We start from the raw sequence: 25,373 nt of genomic DNA, 5'->3' as shown, positions 1-25,373 counted from the left end.
AGTGGTTCCCAGTGGTTCTCTGTACTCGACCTAAAGTCAGGATACTATCAGATCGAGGTCGAAGAAGCAGACAGACAAAAGACAGCCTTTGTATGTCCCCTCGGATTCGGGGAGTTCAACAGGATGCCCCAGGGTGTAACTAATGCTCCCAGCACCTTCCAGAGATTGATGGAAAGGTGCATGGGGGACATGCATTTGAAGGACGCGCTGGTATTCCTGGATGACGTGATAGTATTCTCCAAAACTCTTGAGGAGCACGAGGAGAGACTTATGAAGGTGCTCACTCGCCTCAAAGAGTTCGGATTGAAGCTATCCCCAGAAAAATGCATCTTCTTTCAGACCTCAGTTCGATACATGGGCCATATAGTCTCCAGAGATGGGGTTCAGACTGATCCTGAGAAGATAGCAGCCCTTAAATCATGGCCTGTTCCCCAGACCCTGCGAGAACTAAAATCTTTCCTCGGTTTTGCTGGGTACTACAGGAGGTTTGTTAAGGGTTACTCTAACATCGTAAAACCTCTCCACAATTTGACCTCTGGTTACCCACCTTACCACAAGAAATCAAGGGGGAAACCAGTAGGCATAACACAGAGAAGAGACCAATACCATAACCCGAAAGAGCCCTTTGGAAGTCGCTGGACGCCAGGTTGCCAGCAGGCTTTCGAGACAGTCATTCAGAGCCTTACAACCGCCCCTGTATTAGCCTTTGCTGACCTCCAGAAGCCTTATATATTGCACACCGATGCCAGAACCACTGGCCTGGGAGCGGTGTTATATCAGGAACAAGAGGGCCAGCTTCGAGTTATAGGCTATGCAAGCCGAGGGCTGTCTCGAAGTGAGAGTCGATATCCAGCACACAAGTTGGAATTTTTGGCACTCAAGTGGTCGGTGACAGAGAAGTTCAGTGATTATCTTTACGGCAACCACTTCACTGTTGTAACAGATAGCAATCCACTGACTTACATCCTGACCTCTGCAAAACTTGATGCAACCAGCTATCGATGGCTATCAGCGCTATCCACCTTCTCATTCAAACTCCTCTATCGTCCAGGAAAACAGAATGGAGATGCAGATGGGTTATCTCGAAGACCCCATGGGGTACTGGCAGATGATTTAAGGTCTCAAAAAGAAAGAGAGCGCATTCAACAGTTCACGCAAGATCACCTCTCTGATCCAAAGAACATCAATGCAGTAGATCAGTCAGTTGTGAGAGCAATTTGTGAGAGGCAGCTCATCTACAGTGCCCGTCCTGATGATGGGGAAGAGGGGAAGACAGACTGCGTTGCTTTAGTGGAGACTCTTGCCATGTCCCCTAGTGCTGTACCCGACAGCTATGGACAGGACGAACGGTTTGGTGGCCTGCCAACCATCCCCCACCTGTCTGAGACCGAACTGGCAGATAAGCAAAGGGCTGATGAATGCATAAAACATGTCATTTTCCAGATGGAGCATGGGAGCACACCACCTCCCACATTGCGGGATCAACTTCCTGATCTCCCGCTCCTTCTCCGAGAACTCCCCCGTCTTGAGCTTATGAACAAAGTTCTGTATAGACGACGCCGGGTAGGGTCTCAGATAACTTACCAGCTTGTACTTCCATCAGAGCTTCGAGACACAGTCCTCACCAGCCTGCATGACCACATGGGTCATATGGGAGTCGACCGCACCATGGATCTTGTGAGGACCAGGTTCTATTGGCCAAGGATGGCTGTGGATGTAGAGAAGAAAGTGAGGACATGTGGCAGGTGCGTGCGGAGGAAAGCACAACCTGAAAGAGCGGCACCCTTGGTGAATATTAGCACAACCAGACCCCTTGAACTCCTCTGCATGGATTTCTTGTCCCTGGAAGCCGACAAAAGTGGAACCAAGGATATACTTGTGATCACAGATCACTTCACCAAATTTGCAGTTGCCATCCCAACACCCAACCAAAAGGCCCGCACAGTAGCAAAGTGTCTGTGGGAAAATTTCATGGTACACTATGGTATCCCAGAAAAGCTACATAGTAACCAGGGGCCAGATTTCGAGTCCCAAACAATCAAGGAACTTTGTCATGTCGCCAGTATCCACAAGGTTAGGACAACTCCATATCACCCAAGAGGAAACCCTGTGGAGCGATTTAATCGCACCCTGCTTGATATGTTGGGCACTCTTCAAAATCAAGATAAGTGTTGTTGGCGTGACCATGTAAGACCTCTTGTCCATGCCTATAATTGCACCAGGAATGAGGTAACTGGTTTCACCCCATATGAACTGATGTTTGGCCGCCAACCTCTTCTGCCAGTTGACCTTGCATTCAACTTGCCAGTAAACGAGAGTCAGCATTCATCTCACTCCGAGTATGTGAGAAACCTCAAGTCACGTCTCAAAGAAAGCTACCAGGTAGCTATGGACCAGGCTGCAAAAATAGCTCATAAGAACAAAGCAAGGTACGACAGACGTGTAACAGCCTCAGATTTGGAAGCTGGAGATCGAGTGCTGGTCAGAAATGTCCGCATTCGGGGTAAACATAAGCTGTCAGACAAATGGGAAACCACTGTCCATGTAGTAGTGAAGAGAGCAGGTACCCTCCCAGTTTACATGGTCAAGCCTGAGAACAGGGATGGTCCCTTAATACACCTAAGCCTGAATATGTCCGCCTGGACTGTTCTGCTTATTTGAACTATAAAAAGGCATTAAAAAGTCCTGTGAGTAAGTGCTTTTGCCCCTTTTTTCAGAACACTTTGAATTTTCAAAATCTGACAGTTATTCATCATTTCCTACATGTTAATGACTATATCAACAGCTGTAATTGAAGAAAAACCAAAATTCGAAAACTGATTTTAGAAGGTTTATGTGAAAAAACACACTAAAATTGAACCAAACAACAGATTTGACACATAAAATATGAAATCTTAACAGTATAAAACATATTTACAATTGAGTTTTGTGAGTCCTTAGCTCTAAGTATGATAAAACACAAGAATAAAAAAACTATATACAGGCGCCCTTTCCTCAGACACAATCCTTATTTGCTTTTCTACTGATGGTACTGCCAGTGGCAGTTTCTATCAGGCTGCAAACAAAGGGGCACATCACAAGTCTGACATTTCCATTTTGTGCTGCGGTGGCAAAGTCTGCAGCGGAGTCGCCCCATGCCTCTCTGGGTTGCTTGCTGACCAACTCTGGTCGTAACTGGGAGGTGTTTCTCACCTGGAGCCTTTTGAGGCTCAAGTTTCAAAGCAGCTCCCATGAGGGACACAGCAAGCTCCTCTGTGAAGGCCTGCCTTGTCCTTGGCTTCTGCTGCATGATGCTGCATTGTTCTTTGTGAACAACAAAAGAGTTTGTCGCAGCAATGTCAATTAGGTGCTGAAACACAGTGGTGGTCCACCTCATTGTTTTCCTGTGGACTGAGGTTGTTGTAATCATTTGGTCTGAAGTGTCCACTCCTCCCATATGTTTATTGTACTCTGTGACAGTGGTGGGCCTGGGGACAGAAACCTTTTGTTTTGTCCCATCGGGACCTTTCTCCCAACGCTCCACTACGTCCCCACTGTAAACAGAGTGAAGAGTGGAGCACATGGAGACCTCTCTTGTGTCCATCCATTTGATGTAGAGGAGATCTCTGTCCCTGATCCATCTGATACTGCCACGCGGGGATTTTTTGGTGAGGGCATTTTCATGGGTTGTGGGGACACCGACTCTCCCCTTTCTGTATGTCCCACACGCACCAAAACCAAGCTGCCTGAGATGTCTGAAGAGGAGTGGACTGGTATAAAAATTATCTATATAGATAACGTATCCAGATCCAAGGTAGGACTTCTGCACCAGAGAACAAACAACATCAAATGAAAGCCCGTGTCCTGAAAAGATTTCTGCCTTGCCTGTGTAAAGCTGAAAGTCAATGGTATAGCCGTTTACATCAGCTAGCACGAAAAACTTCAGGCCCCACTTTGTGGGCTTGGCCTTCATATATTGCTTGATGCCAAGCCTGGCCTTGGTTGCAACCATCCTTTCATCCACCGAAAGGTGCTGCCTTGGATGGTAAATGGCCTTGCACCTCATGGAAATCAAGTCCATAAGTGGTCTGACGCGGTGGAGACGGTCATAGTCCCTTGTGCCCTTTTTCTCCTCCTGTATTTTGTCCTCCTCAGGGTCACTCATGTGAATGCATGATAAAATGGACATGAACTGATCTCGAGGCATGATGGTGGCAGGAAATGGAACTTGGAATGCAGTGCCTTTGCGCCAATAATCACTCAGTTTGGGGAGGTGCACAACAGACATGAAAAGTAGCATCCCAATAAATTTTTTCATATCTTCTGCAGTTGTATCCCTCCACATGAACCTCTTGCCTTGTGCAATTTTTCCAGCTGCATTTTTATTAGTGTTGTGACACAGGAGATTGAGCACTGCTGTGTCAAAAAAACTAGAGAATATCTCCAGGGGCGAAGGGTTCCCCATATTGAGGGGCGGTTGAACACCAGGTGTTCTTTTTGGGATGAACTTTGGCGGTGGTGGTGCTTCTGTATCAGGCTCACTCTCACTCCTCCATCTGCATTCGTGAGGAGAGCGGCTGCGGTCCCTGACCGAGTCACCGGAGCCTCCAGCCTCCTCCTGACCTCTCTCCCTCGCGCTCTGACTGCGCACTCTGCCTCTACTTTTTCTACTGCTACTTGTGGATGGCTGCTCCTCATCACAAGCCAATCTGGAATTAGTGGAAAAATAAAGTGAGCTAATCATTCAGCCTAGATATGATTTGGACGCGTAGATCGTGCTGAAAAAGGCATGCAGAAAATTCATGCGCCGTATTTCGCCGTGCCTTCTGTTACGCACAGAAACATCGCACAAACTTACTGCCGTAGGGGACTAAAATGTCATCACATAAATCAAGCTTCAATTTACACATATATTTACAACCTATACAAAGTAATAAAGCTGAACTCTCTCCATACAGACATGAAGTTTCATTCATCCAGAAATTCAGCCGATCTAACGTTACCTTTCGTCGCCAGACTTTTCTCCTTCTGCCATTTCTTCCTCCAGTGCGTCTCCATACCGCTTTGGTGGCTTTGTATGTCGGGTTGAATGTCTTCTGGACATTTGTATTTTTATATTTCTCTGATATTCTGTGATATATGCGTTTCCGCGTTGCTGTTTTCTCTCTCCTCCTCTTCAAAACAGACCGGGGGGACTGAGAACAAAGGACCTGATTTGCGGGCTTCCTGTAGGTGCCCGGATGCAGATACCGTAATGATCGTATAATGGCCGCATAGCGCTGTTTGTGTGCTTTCAGGGACACTCGGAATTTTTTCGATCGGTCAAACTTTCACAAAGTTACGGTAATTCAAAGAACGCCTACCAGGACGTGTCACATGGGACACGTTCGTTGTCAAAGGTTGGACGCTACATAGAGATCTACTACTCCCATGTGGGTATCTGCCCATGGAGGAAAGCTGTGTGCCTGTCCAAAACCCAGTACCCTGCAAGCCAGGAACTCGTGCTAATCCTGCTGTAGAGGAGGAGAACTCCTCAGATGAAGGAGATGATGTACTAATTCCAATTTATTCAGGGTCTCCTGTTCCCACAGTTTGTGAAAGTCCTGTGGAACCTGATCTATTGTTGACTAATGTACAAGATACACAGCGTGCTGAACCTCCAGGCCTTCACCCTGTCAAGAGTCCAGAAACCGCTCAGAATGCCAGGAGAATTCCTGATATTGACAACCTGCCTGATATTGACAACCCGCCTGATATTGACAACCTGCCTGATATTGACAACCCGCCTGATATTGACAATCTACCCGATCTTGACCAAAACTCACCTGATATGTCCAACAGTACTTCAGATGGTCCCCTGATACTCACTGAGTCTAACTCTTATCAGAGCGACACTGAGTGCTTACCCAAATCCACCGAACAAGTAGAAAAGACAGCCTTCACTCAAGAAGAATTACCTGAGGTTGAATACCCGAGCATCCAAGGTGAGCAACCTCTAGTTCCAGCAAAGATAACAGCGAGTACTGAGGAGAATGGCAGTAAAAGTGCAGAATCTGAGGAGGATGGGACAGTCCTGATGGATGAAGCGAAGGAAAAGAAGGAAACAGATATGAATGATTTTGTCAGAAGATCTGAGAGGAACCGTCAACCACCAAAACGGCTCGACTATCCGGAGTTAGGTAATCCCTTAATCACTGCAGTGAAGTCATTCTTTCAAGGACTCTCCAAAGCTTGGGAAGATATCGAAGGTGATGGTAAAGAACCTGGTCATACCCCTTCTCTGTCCCCCCGAGTGATCATCATTTAACCATCTACCATGCACAGGGACGTGCATAGGTTCAGGAGGTGAGGGTGTAGCCCAGGTGACAAAACTGACTAATGAAAGGAAAATGGAATTAATAGGAGTGTATGCTTAAATTTCAAATGCCCTACTGCACTTGAATGCATCGTTCAGTGTATGCGATCCGACGCTGTTCAGCAGCCAATCAGGAATCACGCTCAGAAGCGTAGGGTGAAGTCCAGGCGCAAATGGAGAAGGTAGCTACATGCTGAAGGGAGAACATCTCGGTTGATAAAGTGAAGAGAAAGCCAGAAGCAATTAGCTTACTTGCTGCGAGTTCAGGAGAGAGTGATTCGGCAAAGGGAGACGAGTTACAGCAGCTGGTTTTGCCGTTCACGTTGGGAGCTGTGGATGAGCCGAAGCTAACAAACTCCGTTTGAAACCCAGAGCAACGGTGAGAACCACGTTTCGTTTAGCTACAGCTAGCTTGTTTCGGCTGCTGGAATTAAAGCTAATGAGTGAGCTATGGTGAAATAAGTGCAAACTGAATGTGTAGCTGCGAGTAGGCTGCAGTCACTGTGATTTATGTATTGTAATGTATGCTAAGAAGAGTTGTAGTTGTGTATTGTTGCTAAATGTGTTTTGTAAGCTCAAATTATAGGGGAACTCTATTCCTCCTTTGTAAATTAAAGCAGGTTAGAGGGCAATTTTTGGTGCAGTTTCTCTATTGTATTAATAGGCCTGTAATGCAAGGGAAGAAATTAAGCACACTTCTCTGATACCTCTAAACCAACTTGTATGTGTACTCGTTTTGTTTAAAATTGTTTGTTTATTCAGGTTGTGATAACTTTTCACAAGATTGATTTGAAATTGTAACTTAGTAGAACATTGTTCACACGAACAGTAAGTAATATGAGTGCTTGAATATCTAGTTCTCATGTTTGATTAGTTTTGAATTGCTGAATGTTGTACAACTAAAACAGATATTTAACTGACTGAGGACATATGACCAGGGTTAAATTCAATAGGTATGTTGATTTTGAATCTTTAATGATGCATCTAAGAATATGAAGTAATGGACATATACATGTATGACCTTATCTGTAGGTCAGGTTTTTTGAGTGGACAAGAAAAACAGTCTTGAGGACCCAGCAAGATTCCAATCCAATTCGATGGCGAGCTAAAAGGACTTTGGAGAAAGACCCAGATCCAGAGAAGGAAAGAGTCAAGTACACACATATACACATACAGACCATTCAGATAGACTCAGCATACCCGGTACACCTGCAACACGGGCTGTCTTTCCCATAAGAGACCCAGACGGACAATTTCCTTTTTCATCCCTAGTGGGACTTGTGCACAATTTTCTTTTTTTTGTTTTGGGGTTTTCAGTTAATTGATTGTAAGCCATGGCAAATTTTATTTTTATTATGTAACAATATAAGAGTTGCTACTCAATTTCATCTCTGTGTTCGGCTCATTATTACTGCTTTATTCCTTGGCTCCACGAACCAGGTTCTTCTGATCTTAGGCCCACAGTTGTTCTATCAGTTATCTCACTATTAAATGTAATCTGCTCTCGTATCTCGGGAAATTGGTTACATTATACTCAATAAACAAGTTCAGGTAAATGAAGATGTTTGTTCAATATGTTTGTGTGTATTGGTCTTTCAAACATTAATAATATTCTATAACTTTTAATAAATGTTTAATATCATTTAAGTGTGTATAATGACTAATTAAAGGGAACTGAAGAAAAAACATTTACATTTTACACTATATTTTACTGAATCGACTGTAAATTTAGTCATCTATATTCTTACACTAATTAGTTGACTAAAACTAGACTAAAACAAACTATTCAGATGACTAAATTATGACTAAAACTAATTACATTTTCGTCAAAAGACTATGACTAAAACTAAATCAAAATTGACTGGCAAAATTAACACTGGCTGGGACCTGTTTCCAGCTGTAAATAAAGGTCTGGTTTTGTTGTCTACTCTCTGTCTGCTTCATGCCCTGCATTTTGAATCCACCCGTCCATACACCACACAGTCTGCCTCTGTATATTAAGACGTGATCTATTTGTCACTTTAATTGTAACTGTCCCTTCAAATAAAGAATGAAGTCAAAGGTCACAATCAGATTAAAGCCACAGCAAACTGGCCAAAGCAAATTAGTTTATGTTGGTCATGCAATGACTGTACCTTGTTACACTGTTACTGTGCAAACAAATGTTTTAGTTCACATTTTAAATAAAATGATTCTTTGTAGAAACAGTAGAGGTAAAATGAGACTGTTGGGCAGACTGAACAAGTTTCCAGACAAGAAAATGACACACTTCTCTATATTACTTAGCAGATATGAGTTGCTCAAACCAACTGCAATAAGCATTCCTAGAAAAGATACCAACAGAACAACCATTATTGATGTGATGGTGTAGAAAGCCTTCTGCTTTGACTGATCGATCTTATTCCTGTCCGCTCCCATTTTCCCCTGGACCAGGACGAATCAGAGCACAGAGCAGAAAGGCAACAAAAAGATAAAATAATTAAAGATGCCGCCATCACAAAGAAATATGGAATATAGGGAACAGCAGAGCTACACAGAGCTTGTACACCAAGCCATCCAAAGCACAGCCACAGCCACACACCCAATGTAGATGTTTCTGATCCTGATCCCACCTTGCTGTCTCAGCCCCAGATAAATGATGGGGTGAACAACAGCCAGGTAGTGCTCCACACATGTCACAATGTTAAAGAGGATATCTCCTGGTAAAGCAAAATTAACTCCATACATGCCTGCTTTAGCCACCACTAAGTTATTAGCACATATGCCACATAAGGTTACAGTGGTCCCCAATATAAATATCTGTTGAATGGCATGGAGCTCTGCTGCTGCCATTGTTGGTAACCCACATAGAGGATGGGGATGGAGAGAAAGAGGACAGCTATCATCTTGGTGAGGAGGATGGAACTGCTAATGCTAATCCCAATGTTTGAGGTAAAGCAGTCAAAGTCAAAGGAAGATGAGTTGTCTGACATGTTGTTCAATGTGGTGTTTGGGCTTTAGTGGAAAAAAGGAAAGGAACAAAAACAAGCAAAAGTGAGGCAGGCAACAATATTTCATTACAATTCACCTTCATGTATATTTTTGCTGTACCAACTACAGTTTACGGTATACTGCTGACAGCATATTTGTAAATTAACAGTAAATTTTAAAAAATGAAAAAAATCCTCTCAGTCAGCCTCTGCTAATGACCAGTGAACACTTAAAATATTGTTAATAATAACAGACAAGCAAAAATATTAAGTGACATACATGACATAGCTAAATAATCTCCACCTTACTGTCTGTGGCTCTCGTTTTGATCTTCTTTTCCTTTAGATCCAAACTCATACAATTGTCTTCACTAATATCCAGCCAGGAATGATTAAGTCTATGTGCAAGTATATTACTGAATGGCAAAAGTGATGTGTCACAGTCAAACAAATGATGGACTTTGCATGATCCCACACTGTAAAATCTGATGACAGCTTTGGCTTCTGGAATAGCAGGTTGTTTATGTTTGTCATTTGCGCGATAGGTGTGATTAGGTCATAGGTGACTGGAAACACCTTGGCCCAATGACCCCAGCACAGAGAGCACTGATCATAAACTCTGATCATGTGCTGTAGAGCTTTTTAAATTTTCTTTTAACAAACAATACACCATGCTAGCACACATGCAAATATGCTAACACCACTGAAACACTGACTGGCACACCTCTTTTTTTTTCCTTACTAATTTTAGTTATCTTGGTTATTTTCAAATAAACAAACAAATTAGCTCCTTTTGAATTTGAATCCTCACAAAAAATTTGGGAAAGGACTACATTTAGCACTGTTAGCATCATCTTTTAACAAGAGTCCTTGAATAGAATAGAATAGAATAGAATAAAATAGAATAGAATACCTTTATTTGTTATTATTCAGAATGTACAACGAGTTTGGAAGGCCACTCCTGTTTCAGTGCCACACTTTAGAAATTCCACACATAAATATATAAAATAAAATAGATAGCAGTTCAGACTATTGCAAGCCAGGGTGTGAGCTATCCTTGATGTTTTTGGCTCTGCTGAGGCAAGGGGATGTAGATGTCCATCAGGGAGGGGAGAGGGCAGCCAACAATTCTTTGTGCTGTCTTGATTGACCTCTGAAGCCTCCCCCCGGCCTGTCTCAATGCAGCAGGCTCTCAGTGGACAACTGGTAGAAGGTCAGCAGCAGGTTTGAGTTCAAGTTGTTCTTCCTGAGGACCCTTGAATGTCAGAGAACCGATAAGACCTGATGGTGGACATTTGTGATCGTGTGTGTGTGTGTGTGTGTGTGCGCACGCGCGAGAGAGAGATTTGTGTAGAGCAGAAAAAAGTTTAAAATGCAGTCAGTTGCTATAATCTGAAATGACATCCAAAGGGTATTGCAGTTTTGAATCATATTATTAGATAGTAAATTCAATGCTACTACTACTACTACTAATAATAATAATAATAATAATAATAATAACAATATACAAAACATAAGAAAAAAGTTATGAAATCAGAGACAGGCACATTTTAAACATTAATACATGGCTAAATGATCCACACTCTGCCAGTTATGATTTTTAATTTTGTTCTAGGGCCAAACTCACTACTCCTCACTATTATACAAACAGAAATGAATGAATGTACTGAATGTGGTAAAATGATTGACTTATTATGATCACGGGATGTTATATGTGGCAGGAAAATTTCAGTTTCACACAATTACTTGATGGGGTGGTCAGAGGAGAGGGTCAGGTGCTGATGGGATGCACTGACACTAACTTGGATTGCTGTTTGGCAGGATGGCGTCTAAATGACCTCTAAATAAACACTGGTGTTTGCTCAGAAAGAATCAAACCAAGTATTTAGAGAATTTGAATATGTTTCCATAATGTGTATTCTTTGCTGATGAACGACTAAAAACATGTTTTATAAATTAAGTTAATCTTCTTATTTTAATAGGTGTGTTCCCAGCCAGGTGTGCCTATGTTGTTTTAATAGGCAAATGGAAAGTTATTACAAACAAATAGCCACCAAATTTCACTCTGCAGTGTTACTAGTGATCAAAAACTCCGCATGGTACATTTAAGAACAACTGAGGGGCTGCTTACAGGAGCCATCAAGATGGCATTTATTTAAATAAATGCCATATTTAAATAAAAAGCATAAGATTGTCATTTTGGACACATTATTAAATGCTCACATTTATGATCTGTATATACAGATTCAGTGTGTATACAGTATATGGATGTTGCATTGTAAATTTATATTTGTGTGCTTGACAGAAGAGATTAATGCAAGAAAAGGTTAAAAGTGATCTTTTAAGACCCAGTTTCCTCAGGTTTTAATGCAATAAATCATTGAAATACAGAATAATTTGTAATAAGAAGAGGTGCAAAATAATTCAAATGAAATCTTATTCAAAAGGTTACATTGAAACTTAATAATGAAATGAAAAAAAAAGGCATGAACAAAATTATAATATATAATGAAATGAGTAAAAACTGAACATTTCGGAGATTCTCTGATTGTTGTATTTTGTGTATACAGGAAGTCCAAATATAACTTAACTTTAACTTACCTTAATTTTATCTTGAAAACTGAAAGTTTAACTCTTTTGCTTTTCTTTAATAAACCAGATGTGTAGATATTTATTTATTTAATAACTTAAAGAACTGACTCACCCACTGTATCACTGTAATGTGTTTCTGACACATCACAAGATCTTGGTTGTATTTTTAATTTAATGATAAAGTGACATTAAGTAGAAATTATGTGCAAAATGTTCAGTATGGTAATTAAAAATGTATTTTATTTTATTTGTGGACATGAGAATGGATACCTTAAATGAAAATAAACACACAGAACTAAATAGTATCAGCTTTGTCATCAGTGCTTTCTTATTATTCTCTTCCATGGACTTCAGTACCTGCAGATTCCAAATAATTGAATTTATACCTGCTGGTTTTTTTCATTTCATTTTGCATAGTGTCCCTAGTTTAACTGAAACTGGTTGGTATATTTCTTTTTTTTTTTTTTTTTTTTTTTTTTTAAGCCTGTCATGTCTGGTAGATCTTGCAAGCAGAACTGTGATCTGAATGCGTTGTTGTGCCAAACATATTTGCTATTTCAAGATGAGCTCTATAGGTTCTCAATAGGCTCTTCTTGTTGATGTTTTAACCCTTTATTTTATTTATCTGAGTTATTTTTCCACATACTATGTAACAGCCAGAGCTGACAGGCTGAAGAAGAGGAAAATAAAGAGAAGAAAAAGGGAGAGAGAAAGGGAGCAAAAAAAAAAAAAAAAAAAAAAGGGGAAAGAGCACAAGTCTATTAATCAGATACTTCATCACTTTAACATATAAAAAAATACTATCAATACTTGCAAAAATAAATTTGTGTGTGAAAAACAAAACTAACAAAGCATGTTACGCACACCAACAATTTTGTTGAGTTGTGATTGAGTGGGCGTTTGTGTCTGTGTCATGTTTGTGTCTGTGTCATGGAACGTACTTACCAATGAGGGCAAAACGCTGCAGCTCCACCCATCAGAAGCCAGAGGCAGGTACGGAAAGCCCCCGGAACCCCAGGCCACCAGCAGCCCACCAAGAGCCAGGAAGACCCCCGGCCACTCAGTCCAAAGACAACCGCATACCTACCCCAGCAGACGGGAGAGGGTGGTCTCAGACGGAGCCCCCCCAGTCGAGGAGCGAGGGCTCCAGGGAACCCAAGGCGATGAGAAGCCAGCCCCCCCCCAGCGGCCAGCCCCCTGCACTGGCCGGCGGCAGGGCTCCCGGGCCCACGGCACCCAAGGACCGCCCGACCCTCCACAGAGCCCCCCCCCACGCCGAAGAAGCCAACGCAGCCCCGCACCGCACCCCCAAGGGGGGCAGGCCAGCACCCACGCCAGAACACCCAGCCCCACCCAGGAACCCCGAGGCACCCCCATCCCAGGGGGGTAGGGGGGAGGAGGCAACCAGCAAGGAGCGGCCAGGAGGCAAGGCACAAGGCCCAGACCCAGGTCCAGCCATACATACAAACACACCCAGACACCCGTGTACACATTTATACACAGATACTCATACATGCCCATACATACTTACCCACACACAGATATGCCATACATACACATTCACTCACCCACCCATACTCACGGAGACGGTGACAAATACACAAAGACACACATTCATCCATAGCTACCCACCCTCTGAAGGCGGGGCAAGTGGAAACCACCCCAGGGCCAACAGCGACCCCAGGACGCCACCAGCCCGGTCCCCAAGGAACCACCCGACCCCTACCCCAGGCGAGACGCAAGAAATCGGGGTGTAAGATGACCCATCCACCCCTCCTCCTCCCCAACTTGTAGGTCTATGTGTTAATGTTTGTGAGTGAATGAGGTGTATAGGGTGCAGTTAAAATTGAGGGGACAGTTATGCCACAAGCGCCAACTGTTGGTCGTCAGCACTTGCCCACACTGCCCCCCCAAAACCCTCCATGTCTAAAGTGCAAATAAAATTTGGAGACAGACAGTGACGAGGATCCGAGTGGGGCCACCTCAGCGGCCCATCTCATCAACCTCTGAGTAACATGCCTGCCCCAAAGGTCCTATGTGTATCAGGGTGTAAGTGTGTATGTGTTGTGAGTTATAATGACTAAAGTGCAATTAAAACGGAGAGGCAAGTGGTGGTGCAGCTCTCCACGTGGCCTCTCCATCCTACATCTGTGAGTGATGTGTATTCTGTGTGTGTGTGTGTGTGTGTTTGTGTGTGGGGAGGGGGAGGGGGGGGGGGCATATGACCAGGAAAAATCCTGGAAGAAGAGAGCCAGCTGTCCGCTGGCTCAATAGGCACCCCGACCTCCCACACCCCAGCACAGGGCAGGGGGAGGTGAGCCCAGGGCCGCGGTGACAGCATCCCGGAGCACTGCAGCACCCGAGGTTGGCGCCCTTGCCCCCACCGCAGAGGGCGGCCCGCTCCTCCTAGATGCCCATTCACTCAACAATAGACACAAACAGGCGACAGGACATACTGGCCTGGGCATGGAAATGCAGTGCCCAGTCCCCCCCAACCACCCCACCGCGGCCCCATCCCCCACCCCACCCCCCCGCAATGCAGGCACCCCAGGGCCCCAAAAGCGTAGACCGGACATCCCGACGTCAGGCCAACCCACCCCACCCGGCGGCGCGGCCGGGACAGCAGAGGCCCCCCCCGGGCCGGGGGGGGCCCACCGGGAGCCGGCGCGGCCCCAGTGCCGGGGCCCCAGACCCCAGCCCCCAAGCCATACAGGGAAGACCAGCCAACCGACCGAGGGCCGGCACCACCCCCCCAAGCACCCCGCCCACACCCCAGGACCGAAGGCAGCACCATCCAAGCCCCCACCACCATCAACCAGGACAGGCACACAGACATCACCAGAAGGTCGCCCCAGGGCCCCAGCCCCAGGAGGCTACCAGCTACCCAGGCCCCCGGAGTCCCCCCCCACCCCCCCACAAAGCACATCAGGAGCAGAGCCCGCAGCCCATCACCCCCACTAAGTAATGGAGCTGAGCAGTGGGAACCAAAGAGAGTCAAATTCCTCCAATTTGTTTTTAGAAGAAGCAGACATTCTCTCTAAACTAACATGATCTACTAATAAATTTCTGTACTGAGTAATACATAGTTTATTTTTTGTCTTCCAGTTCATGAGGATCATCTTCTTAGCGATGCACAAGGCAGTAAGAACTATGTGTGATATATTTAACTCCATAATTAATTCACTGACATCACCTAAGATGCATAGTCTGGGGGAAGTTGGGATATGACAGCTAAACCATGTGGATAGATCTTCACAAATCCTCTGCCAAAATCTCTGAACTGGTACACAAGACCACAGAGCGTGTAGATGATTATCCTCTGAATTGCTTGTACAGTGGGTGCATATGTTTGAGTGTGTAAGGCCCATTTGGAACATCCTTTGTCCAGTGTAGTATGTTCTATGGAGAATCTTATATTGTACAAGTTGTATTTGGGGTCTTTTAGTCATTTTGAAGATATTTAAACATATTTCTGTCCATAAATTTTGATCCAGGTTGACAGAAAGATCACGCTCCCATTTTGTAATTGGGAGGGAAACTGAATCATCAGTTTTTATTAATAATTTATATAATTTTGATAACAATTTTGGGGTACAGAGGTTAAGAAATTCTGTTACCCAAGTAGGCATTTCTAGATTCAATTGATTAAGGTTAAATCTTCCCTGTAGGACGGACTTAACTTGTTGATATTCCAGAAATCTACCGTTGCCAATTCTATATTTTGATATAAGTTCTTGGAACGTGATAAAATTTCCATCTTGGATAATATGTTCTAAGTTATTTATACCCTTATCACGCCATAACGGAAAATTCAGCATTTTCTTTTTCTGACAAATATCTGGATTGTTCCAAATGGGTGTTAGTTTACAGGGGATGAGTGAAGACTTAGTTATTTTTAAAAATTCCCACCAGGCTGTCAGAGAGGTATTTATACTAAGGACTTTATAGCAGTTATGATGTTTAATACTGGAACTAATGAAAGGTAAATCTGAGATTTTTATTTTTCCACAAAACGCCTGTTCTAGATCCAGCCATGGGTTGTCTAATGAATTGGATTTGATCCACTTTGAAATATACTGCAATCTACTGCTTAAGAAATAGTAATAAAAGTTTGGTAATTCTAGACCTCCACTGTGTTTTGGCTTTTGTAAAGTTTTTAAGCTTATTCTTGATGGTTTGTTTTTCCATAAAAATTTTGAGATGTTTGAATCTAGTGACTTAAACCAAGGAAGAGTAGGTTTATTAGGGATCAATGAAAATAGATAATTAATTTTTGGTAAAACCATCATTTTAATGGCAGCAACTCTCCCCATGAGTGATATAGGTAAACTGTTCCAACGTGTGAGATCATCCTCTATTGTTTTTAATAAGGGGATATGATTTAATCGTACCAAGTCTGAGAGCCTGGCGGAAAAATTTATGCCTAAATATCTAATATTTCCTGACTTTAGTGGGGTCCTAGAGGTTCTCTGGAAATTACAATTCAGAGGCAAAACTGTTGATTTACTCCAATTGATAGAGTAATCAGATATAGATGAGAACTTATCTATCAGTGTGATAGTCTTCAAAAGAGAGCCTTGTGAATTCCCAAGGAAAAGTAATACATCATCAGCATAAAGGCTAAGTTTATGGTCCATATTTTCAGTTTGAATCCCTTTAATATTTACATTTTGACGGATTGCTGCTGCTAGCGGCTCAATGAAAATTACAAAAAGAGAGGGAGAGAGTGGGCAGCCCTGCCTAGTGCCCCTCTGCAGACTGAAACTTTGTGAAATGAGATCATTTGTCCTAACACGCGCATTCGGAGAGCTGTGTAGTGTTCTGATCCAGTTTATAAAGGATGAACCGAATCCAAATTTTTGCAGAACTGCTAGTAAGAATTTCCAATTTACCCGATCAAATGCCTTCTCTGCATCTAAAGACACGATTGTCGTCTCTAATTTGTTAATAGAACAATAGTCTATTATATTTATCAGTCGACGTGTATTATTGGCTGAGTGCCGACCCTTGATAAAGCCTGTTTGATCTGGATGTACAATAAATGGAGTAATACTTTCTAATCTTTTGGCAAGGGCTTTGCAAATTATTTTAAGATCTACATTAATGAGAGAGATTGGCCTGTAGCTGGATGGGAGTGTGGGGTCTTTGCCTGGTTTAAGAAGCAGGCTAATGTTAGCAGAGTTTAAGGTTGGAGATAAGATGTGGTCATTCTGAATCTGAGTTACCATTCTGAAAAAAATGGGAGCTAGCTCAGACCAAAATTCTTTATAAAACTCGGCTGGAAAACCGTCTGGACCTGGGGCTTTATTATTTGGGAGATGCTGTAGGGCTTCACTAAGTTCACACAATGAAAGAGGTAAATCCAGAGCTGCAGCCTGGCTGTCATTTAGTTTTGGTAGATTTATATTATTAAGAAATTCTTCAATTTCAGTATCAGATGGGTTAATCTGTGGTGAATATAAGGCTTCATAGAAGTCTCTGAAAGAGTTATTTATTTGTTGTGGGTCATGAGTAATAATACCAGTCGAGTCTTTAATAGAAAAAATAGCTGTTTTTTCTTTATTCAGTTTTAATTGCTTGGCCAGGAATTTTCCAGATTTATTTCCATGCTCAAAGTTTTCCAAACGCAGCCTCTGCAACATAAATTGTGTCCTTTTATCAATTATTTCATTTAGCTCCAGTTTCAGTTTCCTCAGGTTGTTAATTGTATGTTCTTGTGGTGAAGCGGCATAGGCAGTTTCTAAAGATTTAATTTTTTGTTCTAATTCTAACACAAGTGCTTTTTCTTTATTTTTCCTATGCGAGCAGTAAGATATTATTTTGCCCCGCATTACTGCCTTTCCTGCTTCCCAAAGAACACATGGTGATATTCCTGGAATATCATTATATTCTAAGTATGCTGACCATTCCTTTTTGAAATAATTAATAAAATCTTCTTCTTTAAGTAATGATGTATTAAATCTCCAGTTCCTGATTGGTGGTGTGACTCTTTTCTGTGTCAGAGACATAGACACCGGTGCATGATCGCTAATAGTGATAGGGTGAATCTGAGTGTCTGTGATATCCATCATTATGGAGCTGCTAACTAAAAAGTAATCTAAGCGGGAATGAGTTTTGTGTACTGGTGAGAAATAACTATAATCTCTCAAAGTAGGGTGATGTGAACGCCAAGCATCGCAAAGTCCAAAATCCTTCATGTACTGTTTAAGAATGTCTGCAGACTGCCAGTTCCTCTGACTCACTGCTGTACTGAGCCTGTCAATATCTGCATTAAGTACCAGGTTGAAGTCTCCTCCTATTACTAGTGTAGTGTCAGAGTGATCTGAGAGTGAAGTGAACAAAGCATGAAAGAAGGAGGGGTCATCAACATTTGGTCCATATATACTAGCAATACATAAATCTGTATTCTGTATAGATAAATTAAGTATTATAAATCTACCTTCAGGGTCTATTGTACTGTTGCTAATGTTAAAGTTTATCTTCTTGTTAATCAATATAGCTACACCTCTTTGTTTGGAGTTATAGCAGGCTGAGTACGTGTGAGGGAACTGTGGAGAGGAAAGAGTGAGCACAGATGTTTTGGACACATGTGTCTCCTGTAGAAAAACAACATCTGCTTTTAAGTCTTTTAACCGATTAAAAATTTTTAGTCTCTTTTCCCTCGAACCAGCCCCGTGCACATTCCATGAGACAAATCTGAGTGTGCTCATATTTAAACTAACTGATGGACTGTTGTGTGCTCACTAAGGATGTGTGTGTGTGTGTACATATGTTCTGTATGTTGGCGTGTGCCCTTTATATTGATGTGTGCGTGTGTATGTGCGCTGTATGTTGGTGTGTGTGCATCTGCGCTGTATGTTAGTGTAGTAAACTGTAGCATTGTAAGTGACGTAAACATATTGCTGAGTGCAGAAAGAAAAAAGACGTGTAAAAAGTGACCTAAGTGACATAAGAATGAAATTAGATGAGGGGAAAACAAAACAGAACAAACAAACAAACAAACGATCACGGTACTATGCTGACTCGTCGGCGTTAATGGTACTACTTAGACAGATTTAGACTATTTAATGGTACTGTTTAGATGGTTGAAAAAAAAAAACTCAGAAAAGAACGTTAATATGGACACAGATCACCTGATCGATCAGCAGAGCCATGGCGTGGTGTTTTTGTCTCGGTAAAGCTGTCCGTTTACATACAGTTTGTCCACGGCGATGACAGCCCGGGAGCCTTCCTGCATGAGCTTCTTCCGGATGGGGAATAGGGCCTTGCGTCGCTCCAGAATCTCCTTTGGAAACTGGTCGTTGACGCTGAAGTCCGTCCCTCTCAGCTCCCGGCCGCGGCTCTTCACCAGCTCTTTTTCTTTGAAGTGTTCGAATTTGGCCACGATCGGTCTGGGTCTGCGTGCTCCGGGTCGCTTCCCTCCCAGGCGGTGGACTCTATGGAAGGCGATGGTCTTCACGGCGTCCTCCGGGAGCTTCAGGTGAGTTTGGATAAATTCCTTCACTGTAGCCTCCGGGTCCTCCTCTGCCTTCTCCGGGATACCTGAAAACACAAGATTTTCTCTCATGCTGCGGGCCTGAAGCTCGATAATCGATTCTTTAATTTTCTTATTTTCTTCTGAGAGCCGGGTCGTTTCCTCGGTGAGGGAATTCACCGACTCTCTGAGGACAGCGTTTTCAGCAGCCAGTGTTTCCACCTGATGCTGGCTGAACTCGACTGACTCCCGCAGGGCCTGAAACTCCTTGTGAAGGATTTCAACCAGGGCCAAGCGGGCGTCAAAGCTGGACAATTTGTTATTAATGGACTCCAGAATGTCCACAATATTGGTGGTGGGTGGCGAAGTTGCCTCTGGGGAATCTTCTGGGCGGCTTCTTTTTGTGGACGGCGTTGCTTTGCTGGTGGAGGGAGTCGGCGTCTTGTCTGTTTTCCCCATGACGACTCGCTCAAAACACCCGTCGATGTACCGCAGCAAACTATCCAGGTCCTCTTCACCGTCCTCTAGATTGTTGTAAATAATTTAAGTTAGGCTAAGAAACTACCTATATTTTTTGGTTTTAAGCCTGTCTAGTTATAAATTGGCGAAAAAAAAAAAAAAAGGCTAATCACGCAAATGTTTGCTGATAGAGTCACGCCGCCATTAACGATACTGCCGAGATTCACAAAGTCTCGCGTGACTACAGCATAGTCTCCTCAGTCCTGGTTGGTATATTTCTTTTGTGAAAAAAATTTCACAGTTTTATTCAAATTGAATCCCGCTCCATAACACAGCATTTTGAAAGAGCAGCACCAACTGCTGAAGTTATCAGATTTTTAATTTTTTAAAAACATTTTAATCCTATATGGAATAATATCTAATCAATTGAGTTCTGATTTAGCTGTTGTATTCTAGAGAAGCATGCTCTCCACAAGTCTAACCAAGTTCAACTTAAATCTGATATATTTTTTCTTTTACTTTTTGCTGAAAAGCTACAGGACAGTTTTCCTCCTCTTTGTAGAAACGGTAGAGCTAAAATCAGACTGATGGGCAGACTGAACCAGTTTTCAGATAACAAAATGAGACACTTCTTTGTGTTACGTAGAGGATATGAGTTATTCAAACCAGCTGTCACAAGCATTCCTAGAAATGACATCAATAGAACAACAATTACTGCTGTGATGGTGTAGAAAGCTTTCTGCTTTGACTAATCAGTCTTCTTCCTGTCTGCTCCCATTTCCCCTGGACCCGGACGAATCAGAACACAGAGAACAGAAAGACTACAAAAAGAGACAAAAATTAAGGACACCATCACAAAAAAGCATGAAATACAGGGAACAGCAGGGTCATACAGAGCTGCTATACCAAGCCATCCAAAGCACAGCAACCCCCCCCCCCCCCCACACACACACACACACACACACACACATATGCTGTAGAGGTTTTCAGTTTTCTTCTACCAAACAGCACACCATGCTAGCACTCATGCAAACATGCTAACACTGCTAAAATACTGACTGAAACAGCTCTTGGTATTTTCTTTGGTAATCTTATTTAACTTGGTTATTTTCAAACAAACGAACACATTAGCGCCTCTTGAATTTGAAAGCTCACAAAAAAGTTGGGAAAGGGCCACATTTAGCACTGTTAGCATAGTCTTTTAATAAACAGTCCTCAAATGTATGAGAAGTGACAAGACCTGATGGTGGACATTTGCAAGCGTGTGTGAGTGTGTGTGGATGTGTGTGTATGGCATGAAATCAGAGTTGGACACATTTTAAATATTAATACATAGCTAAATGATCTCTACACTACAATTTTATTTTATTTTATTTTTTTAAAGTCTAAATAAAGACTTGCATTTGTGCAGAAAGCATCAAAACAAGCATTTGGAGAATTTGACTATGTTTCCATAATCTGTGGAAACAAATAGACATGAGTGGAATAATGATATATAATGAGATGAGTAATAATTGAATTTTTATGAGATTATCTGATTGTTGTATCTTGCATATACAAGTTCAATTATAACTTAACTTAGTTTTCCAAATAAAACTTTCAGTTTTATTTTGAAAACTGAAAGTTCAAATCTTTTGTTTTTCTTTAATAAACCAGACATGTAGTCTTTTTAAAAAATGAAAACAACCACACAGAACTAAATATGATCAGCTTTGTCATCATTGATTTCTTATTATTCTTTTCCATGGACTTCAATACCTGCTAATTCCAAATTATTTAATTTACACCTGCTATTATTTCATTTCATTTTCCATGGTCTCTTTACTTTAACTGAAGGTGGTTGTTACAAAATTTTGTGGAAAAAATTTCAGAATTTGATTAAAATTGAATCACAACAGCATCTGAAGGGATCAGATTTTATGCAAATTAAAAAAAACTTTTTTTTAACACTATGTAGAATAATATCTGATCATCTTCATCTAAACTGAGTTCTGATTTACCTGTTGTATCCTAAAGAAGCTCACTCTCCACGAGCCTAACAGAATTCTACTTAAATCTAATATAGTTCTTTTCTTCTACTTTTTGCTGAAAAAGCTACAGGACAGTTTTCTTCTTCTTTGTAGAAACATTAGAGGTAAAATCAGACTGGTGGGCAGATTGAACCAGTTTCCAGACAACAATGTGACACACTTCTCTCTTTTACTTAGCAGATATGAGTTGCTCAAACCAACTGCAATAAGCGTTCCTAGAAAAGACACCAACAGAACGACCATTATTGCTGTGATGGTGTAGAAAGCTTTCTGCTTTGACTGATCAATCTTCTTCCTGTCCGCTCCCATTTCCCCTGGACCTGGACGAATCAGAACACAGAGAACAGAAAGGCAACAAAAAGACACAATAATTAAAGAGGCCAATGTCACACACAAATATGGAATATAGGGAACAGCAGGGCCATACAGAGCTTGTACACCAAGCCATCCAAAGCACAGCAACCACACACACCCAATGCAGATGTTTCTGATCCTGACCCCACCTGACTGTCTCAGCCCCAGATAGATGATGGGGTGAACAACAGCCAGGTAGTGCTCCACACATGTCACAATGTTAAAGAAGATCTCTCCTGGATAAGCAAAAGCAACTCCAAAAAGTCCTATTCCAATCACCACTGAGCGATTAGTGTATATCCCACATAAGGTAACATTGGTCCCCAGTACAAATATCAGTTCAATGACAGTCATATTATAGGTGAAGATGTCAGAGTGACTTGTTGTTGTCAAGGAGCGCTGCTGCTGCCATTGTTGGTAACCCACATACAGGATGGGGATGGAGAGAAAGAGAACAACAATCATCTTGGTGAGAAAGAAGGAAATGCTCATGGAAATCCCGATGTTTGAGGTAAAGCAGTCAAAGTCAGACAAAGATGAGTTGTCTGACATGTTGCTCAATGTGGTGTTTGGGCTTTAGTGGAGAAAAGGAAAGAAACAAATACAAACAAATGTTAGGCAGGCAACAATATTTCATTAAAATTCATCTGCATTTTTATTTTTGCTGGACCAACTACAGTTTACAGTAAACTGCTAACACCATGATATTTGTAAATTATCAAAAAAAAACCTTTAAAAAATTATCATTTCATTCAATCTCTGTTAGTGACCAATGAAAATTTAACATAGTTAATAATAACAGGCAAGCAAAAATATTAAGTGACATACATTACATAGGTAAATAATCTCCACCTTACCATCTGTTATTCTCATTTTAATCTTATTTTCTTTTAGATCCAAACTCACACACTGCTCTTCACTAGTATCCAGCCAGCAATGTGTAAGTATATTACTGAATGTAGTAAAAGTGATGAGCAGCAGACAAACAAATAATGGACTTTGCATGATCCCACATTGTCATATCTGATGACATCTTTTGGCTGCTGGACAGGCAGGTTATGTTTGCCTGTGTGTTTTGTGTTGCATGCGATTTATGGGTGCGTTTAGGTCATGTGACTGGGAACACTTGGGCCCAATGATCCCAGCATAGAGAGCACTGATCCAAAACTCTGATCATGTGCTGTAGAGCTTTTTCAGTTTTCTTTTACCAAACAACACACCATGCTAGCACTCATGCAAACATGCTAACACCGCTGAAACACTGAGTGACACACCTCTTGGAATTTTTTTTCGTAATCCAAGTTAACTAAGTTATTTTCAAATAAACAAACAAATTAGTTCCTTTTGTTTGACCAGAAAGACCAAAGACAAAAACCCACACAGGGAGCCAGGACAAAATCAATAGTGGCAGCACCAGGCTGGAAACAAACAGATCAAAGTAGCATCCTGGGGGTCCTGCAGTGGTGACTCTCCAGAGGCTTGGCAGGGAGACGGGAGACGACATCAACGAAAACCCTCTGGGAGTTGGCGATGGAGACCCTTGGACACGAGCAGCTTGGGACCCTCAGGCTCAGATGACTCTGAAGGCAGCACTGCAGCTGCTGGTGGTGAAAGCTGAGGTGACTCTGACAGCACAGGATGCACGGGCTTGCAGGGCACACTGCTGCTTCCAGAGGCTGAAGTGGTGGTTGTGACCTGGCCATTTTCACCCTTGGGACAGGAACGGGTGCAGGGATGAGCCAGACCTTGGCCTCCCCAACCCAAGGATCAGTGCCATTTAATAATTTTCAGCCTTGTCCCTCACACACAGAGCTCTCCCGATTTTCTGAATCTTTGGATGGTTATGTAATGAAGGTTATGAGTAAGTTCAATAAGGAAGCTCTGTAATCACTTATCTGCTTGCTTCCTGGGTGTTTGGCTGCAAGTCTGTTCTCCCACATTCTCCTACATTTCCACAATGTCAAACTCAGCATTGACATCATTACTCTCATCCAGTCATTCTCTTGCTTGCCTTCAGCGAGCCAATCAGCCTACAACCCATGCTCTTTAAATCTCAGGCTCATTCTGCCTTTCAGGCTCTCATTTGTACAACCACCTCCTCCTGGTCAGTCAGAACCCATCCAAGCCTCTATCTCCATCCTCACCACCACTAGCATCTAGACTTCAGGATGTCCTATCCTAAATCCTATCACCAATGGGATTCTATCACAGTGGGTCATTGGAGTCTAATTGCTAAATTGATTAATTAAATTCTGTTTCAGTTCTTCCTTTTTTTTTTTTAAATCTCTCCTTGTTGAACTACAGATGATGAGATATTCAAAGTCTTTGCAATTTTGCTTGAAGAACTTTATTCTTAAATCATTCTACAATTAGTAGAAATGGGTTTTTACTGGTTGGTGAATCCCTGCCCATCACTCCTGCTGATAAACTGTGCTTTTCTAAGTTGCTCTTATTATACGCAATCATGTTACTGACCTGTTGCTAAGTATCCTATTTATTTGCAAAATGTTCCTACAACCAGTTAGTTTTCCAGTCTGTTGTTACCCCATCCCAACTTCATTTGTGATGTTTTGCAGATGTCAAATTCAAAATGAGCTAATGTGTTTTATGAAATAATAAAATTCCTCAGTTTAAACATTTGACATGCTTTCTATGTTCTATTGTGATTAAAATATGGATTTATTAGATTTGTAGATCCTTGCTTTATGCTTTATTTACATTTTACACAGATCCCAACTGTTTGGAATCAGAGTTTTATCATGATCTGCATTTTCAGTGAATTCTATATAAAGTCAGTGTATTTAACCTTCACCAATTATGCTGAATGTACTTATTTATTATATTTTATTATTCTGTTAAAGTAATCTCTCTCCCTTTCTCTCTACACAGACACACACACACACACACACACACACACACACACACACACACACACACACACACACACACACACACACACACACACACACACACACACACATAAATAGATAGAAACCATAACTTCTATCAAATGAGTGACAAAGTCATGTTAAACCTGACCCTGAAAATTTACACCTTTACATTTTTTTTGTGACAGAAAAATATTTTTTTCCTTGGATTTTTCTGTGCTGAAAGCAGCAAAATCACCAGATTTCTTTATTCAGTCCATCTCACAAAACCCC

The 25,373-nt window shown here is 42.0% G+C and overlaps 2 protein-coding genes across 2 annotated transcripts in view; one reads left to right on the top strand and one right to left on the bottom strand.

The window, feature by feature from the left end:
* Positions 1 to 3,050: 3,050 nt before the first annotated feature.
* Positions 3,051 to 5,014, bottom strand: LOC115796986 (piggyBac transposable element-derived protein 4-like). The gene is made up of 3 exons (XM_030753480.1): positions 4,983 to 5,014; positions 3,193 to 4,688; positions 3,051 to 3,055 (listed from the first exon to the last, which is right to left on the bottom strand). Exons 1-3 carry the CDS (start codon positions 5,012 to 5,014, stop codon positions 3,051 to 3,053), a joined length of 1,533 nt encoding a protein of 510 aa, XP_030609340.1.
* Positions 5,015 to 5,425: 411 nt separating this feature from the next.
* LOC115796985 (butyrophilin-like protein 2) overlaps positions 5,426 to 25,373 on the top strand; it is a 43,787-nt gene continuing 23,839 nt past the window's right edge. Inside the window, exon 1 of the mRNA XM_030753479.1 lies at positions 5,426 to 6,158. Coding sequence (XP_030609339.1) covers positions 5,426 to 6,158 — 733 coding nt within the window. The remainder of the gene's footprint in view (positions 6,159 to 25,373) is intronic.

Source organism: Archocentrus centrarchus, chromosome 18 (assembly GCF_007364275.1).
Source record: "Archocentrus centrarchus isolate MPI-CPG fArcCen1 chromosome 18, fArcCen1, whole genome shotgun sequence".
Lineage (NCBI taxonomy): Eukaryota > Metazoa > Chordata > Actinopteri > Cichliformes > Cichlidae > Archocentrus > Archocentrus centrarchus.
Note: the sequence above shows the minus strand (reverse complement) of the source record. Positions and strands in the feature narration are given on the sequence as shown.

Excerpts from the sequence above, each read along its gene's own strand:
- LOC115796986 (XM_030753480.1), bottom strand. The coding sequence starts at position 5,014 with ATGGCAGAAGGAGAAAAGTCTGGCGACGAAAG. Across the intron at positions 4,689-4,982 it reads GAAAAGTCTGGCGACGAAAG|ATTGGCTTGTGATGAGGAGC; the intron begins GTAACGTTAGAT and ends CACTAATTCCAG.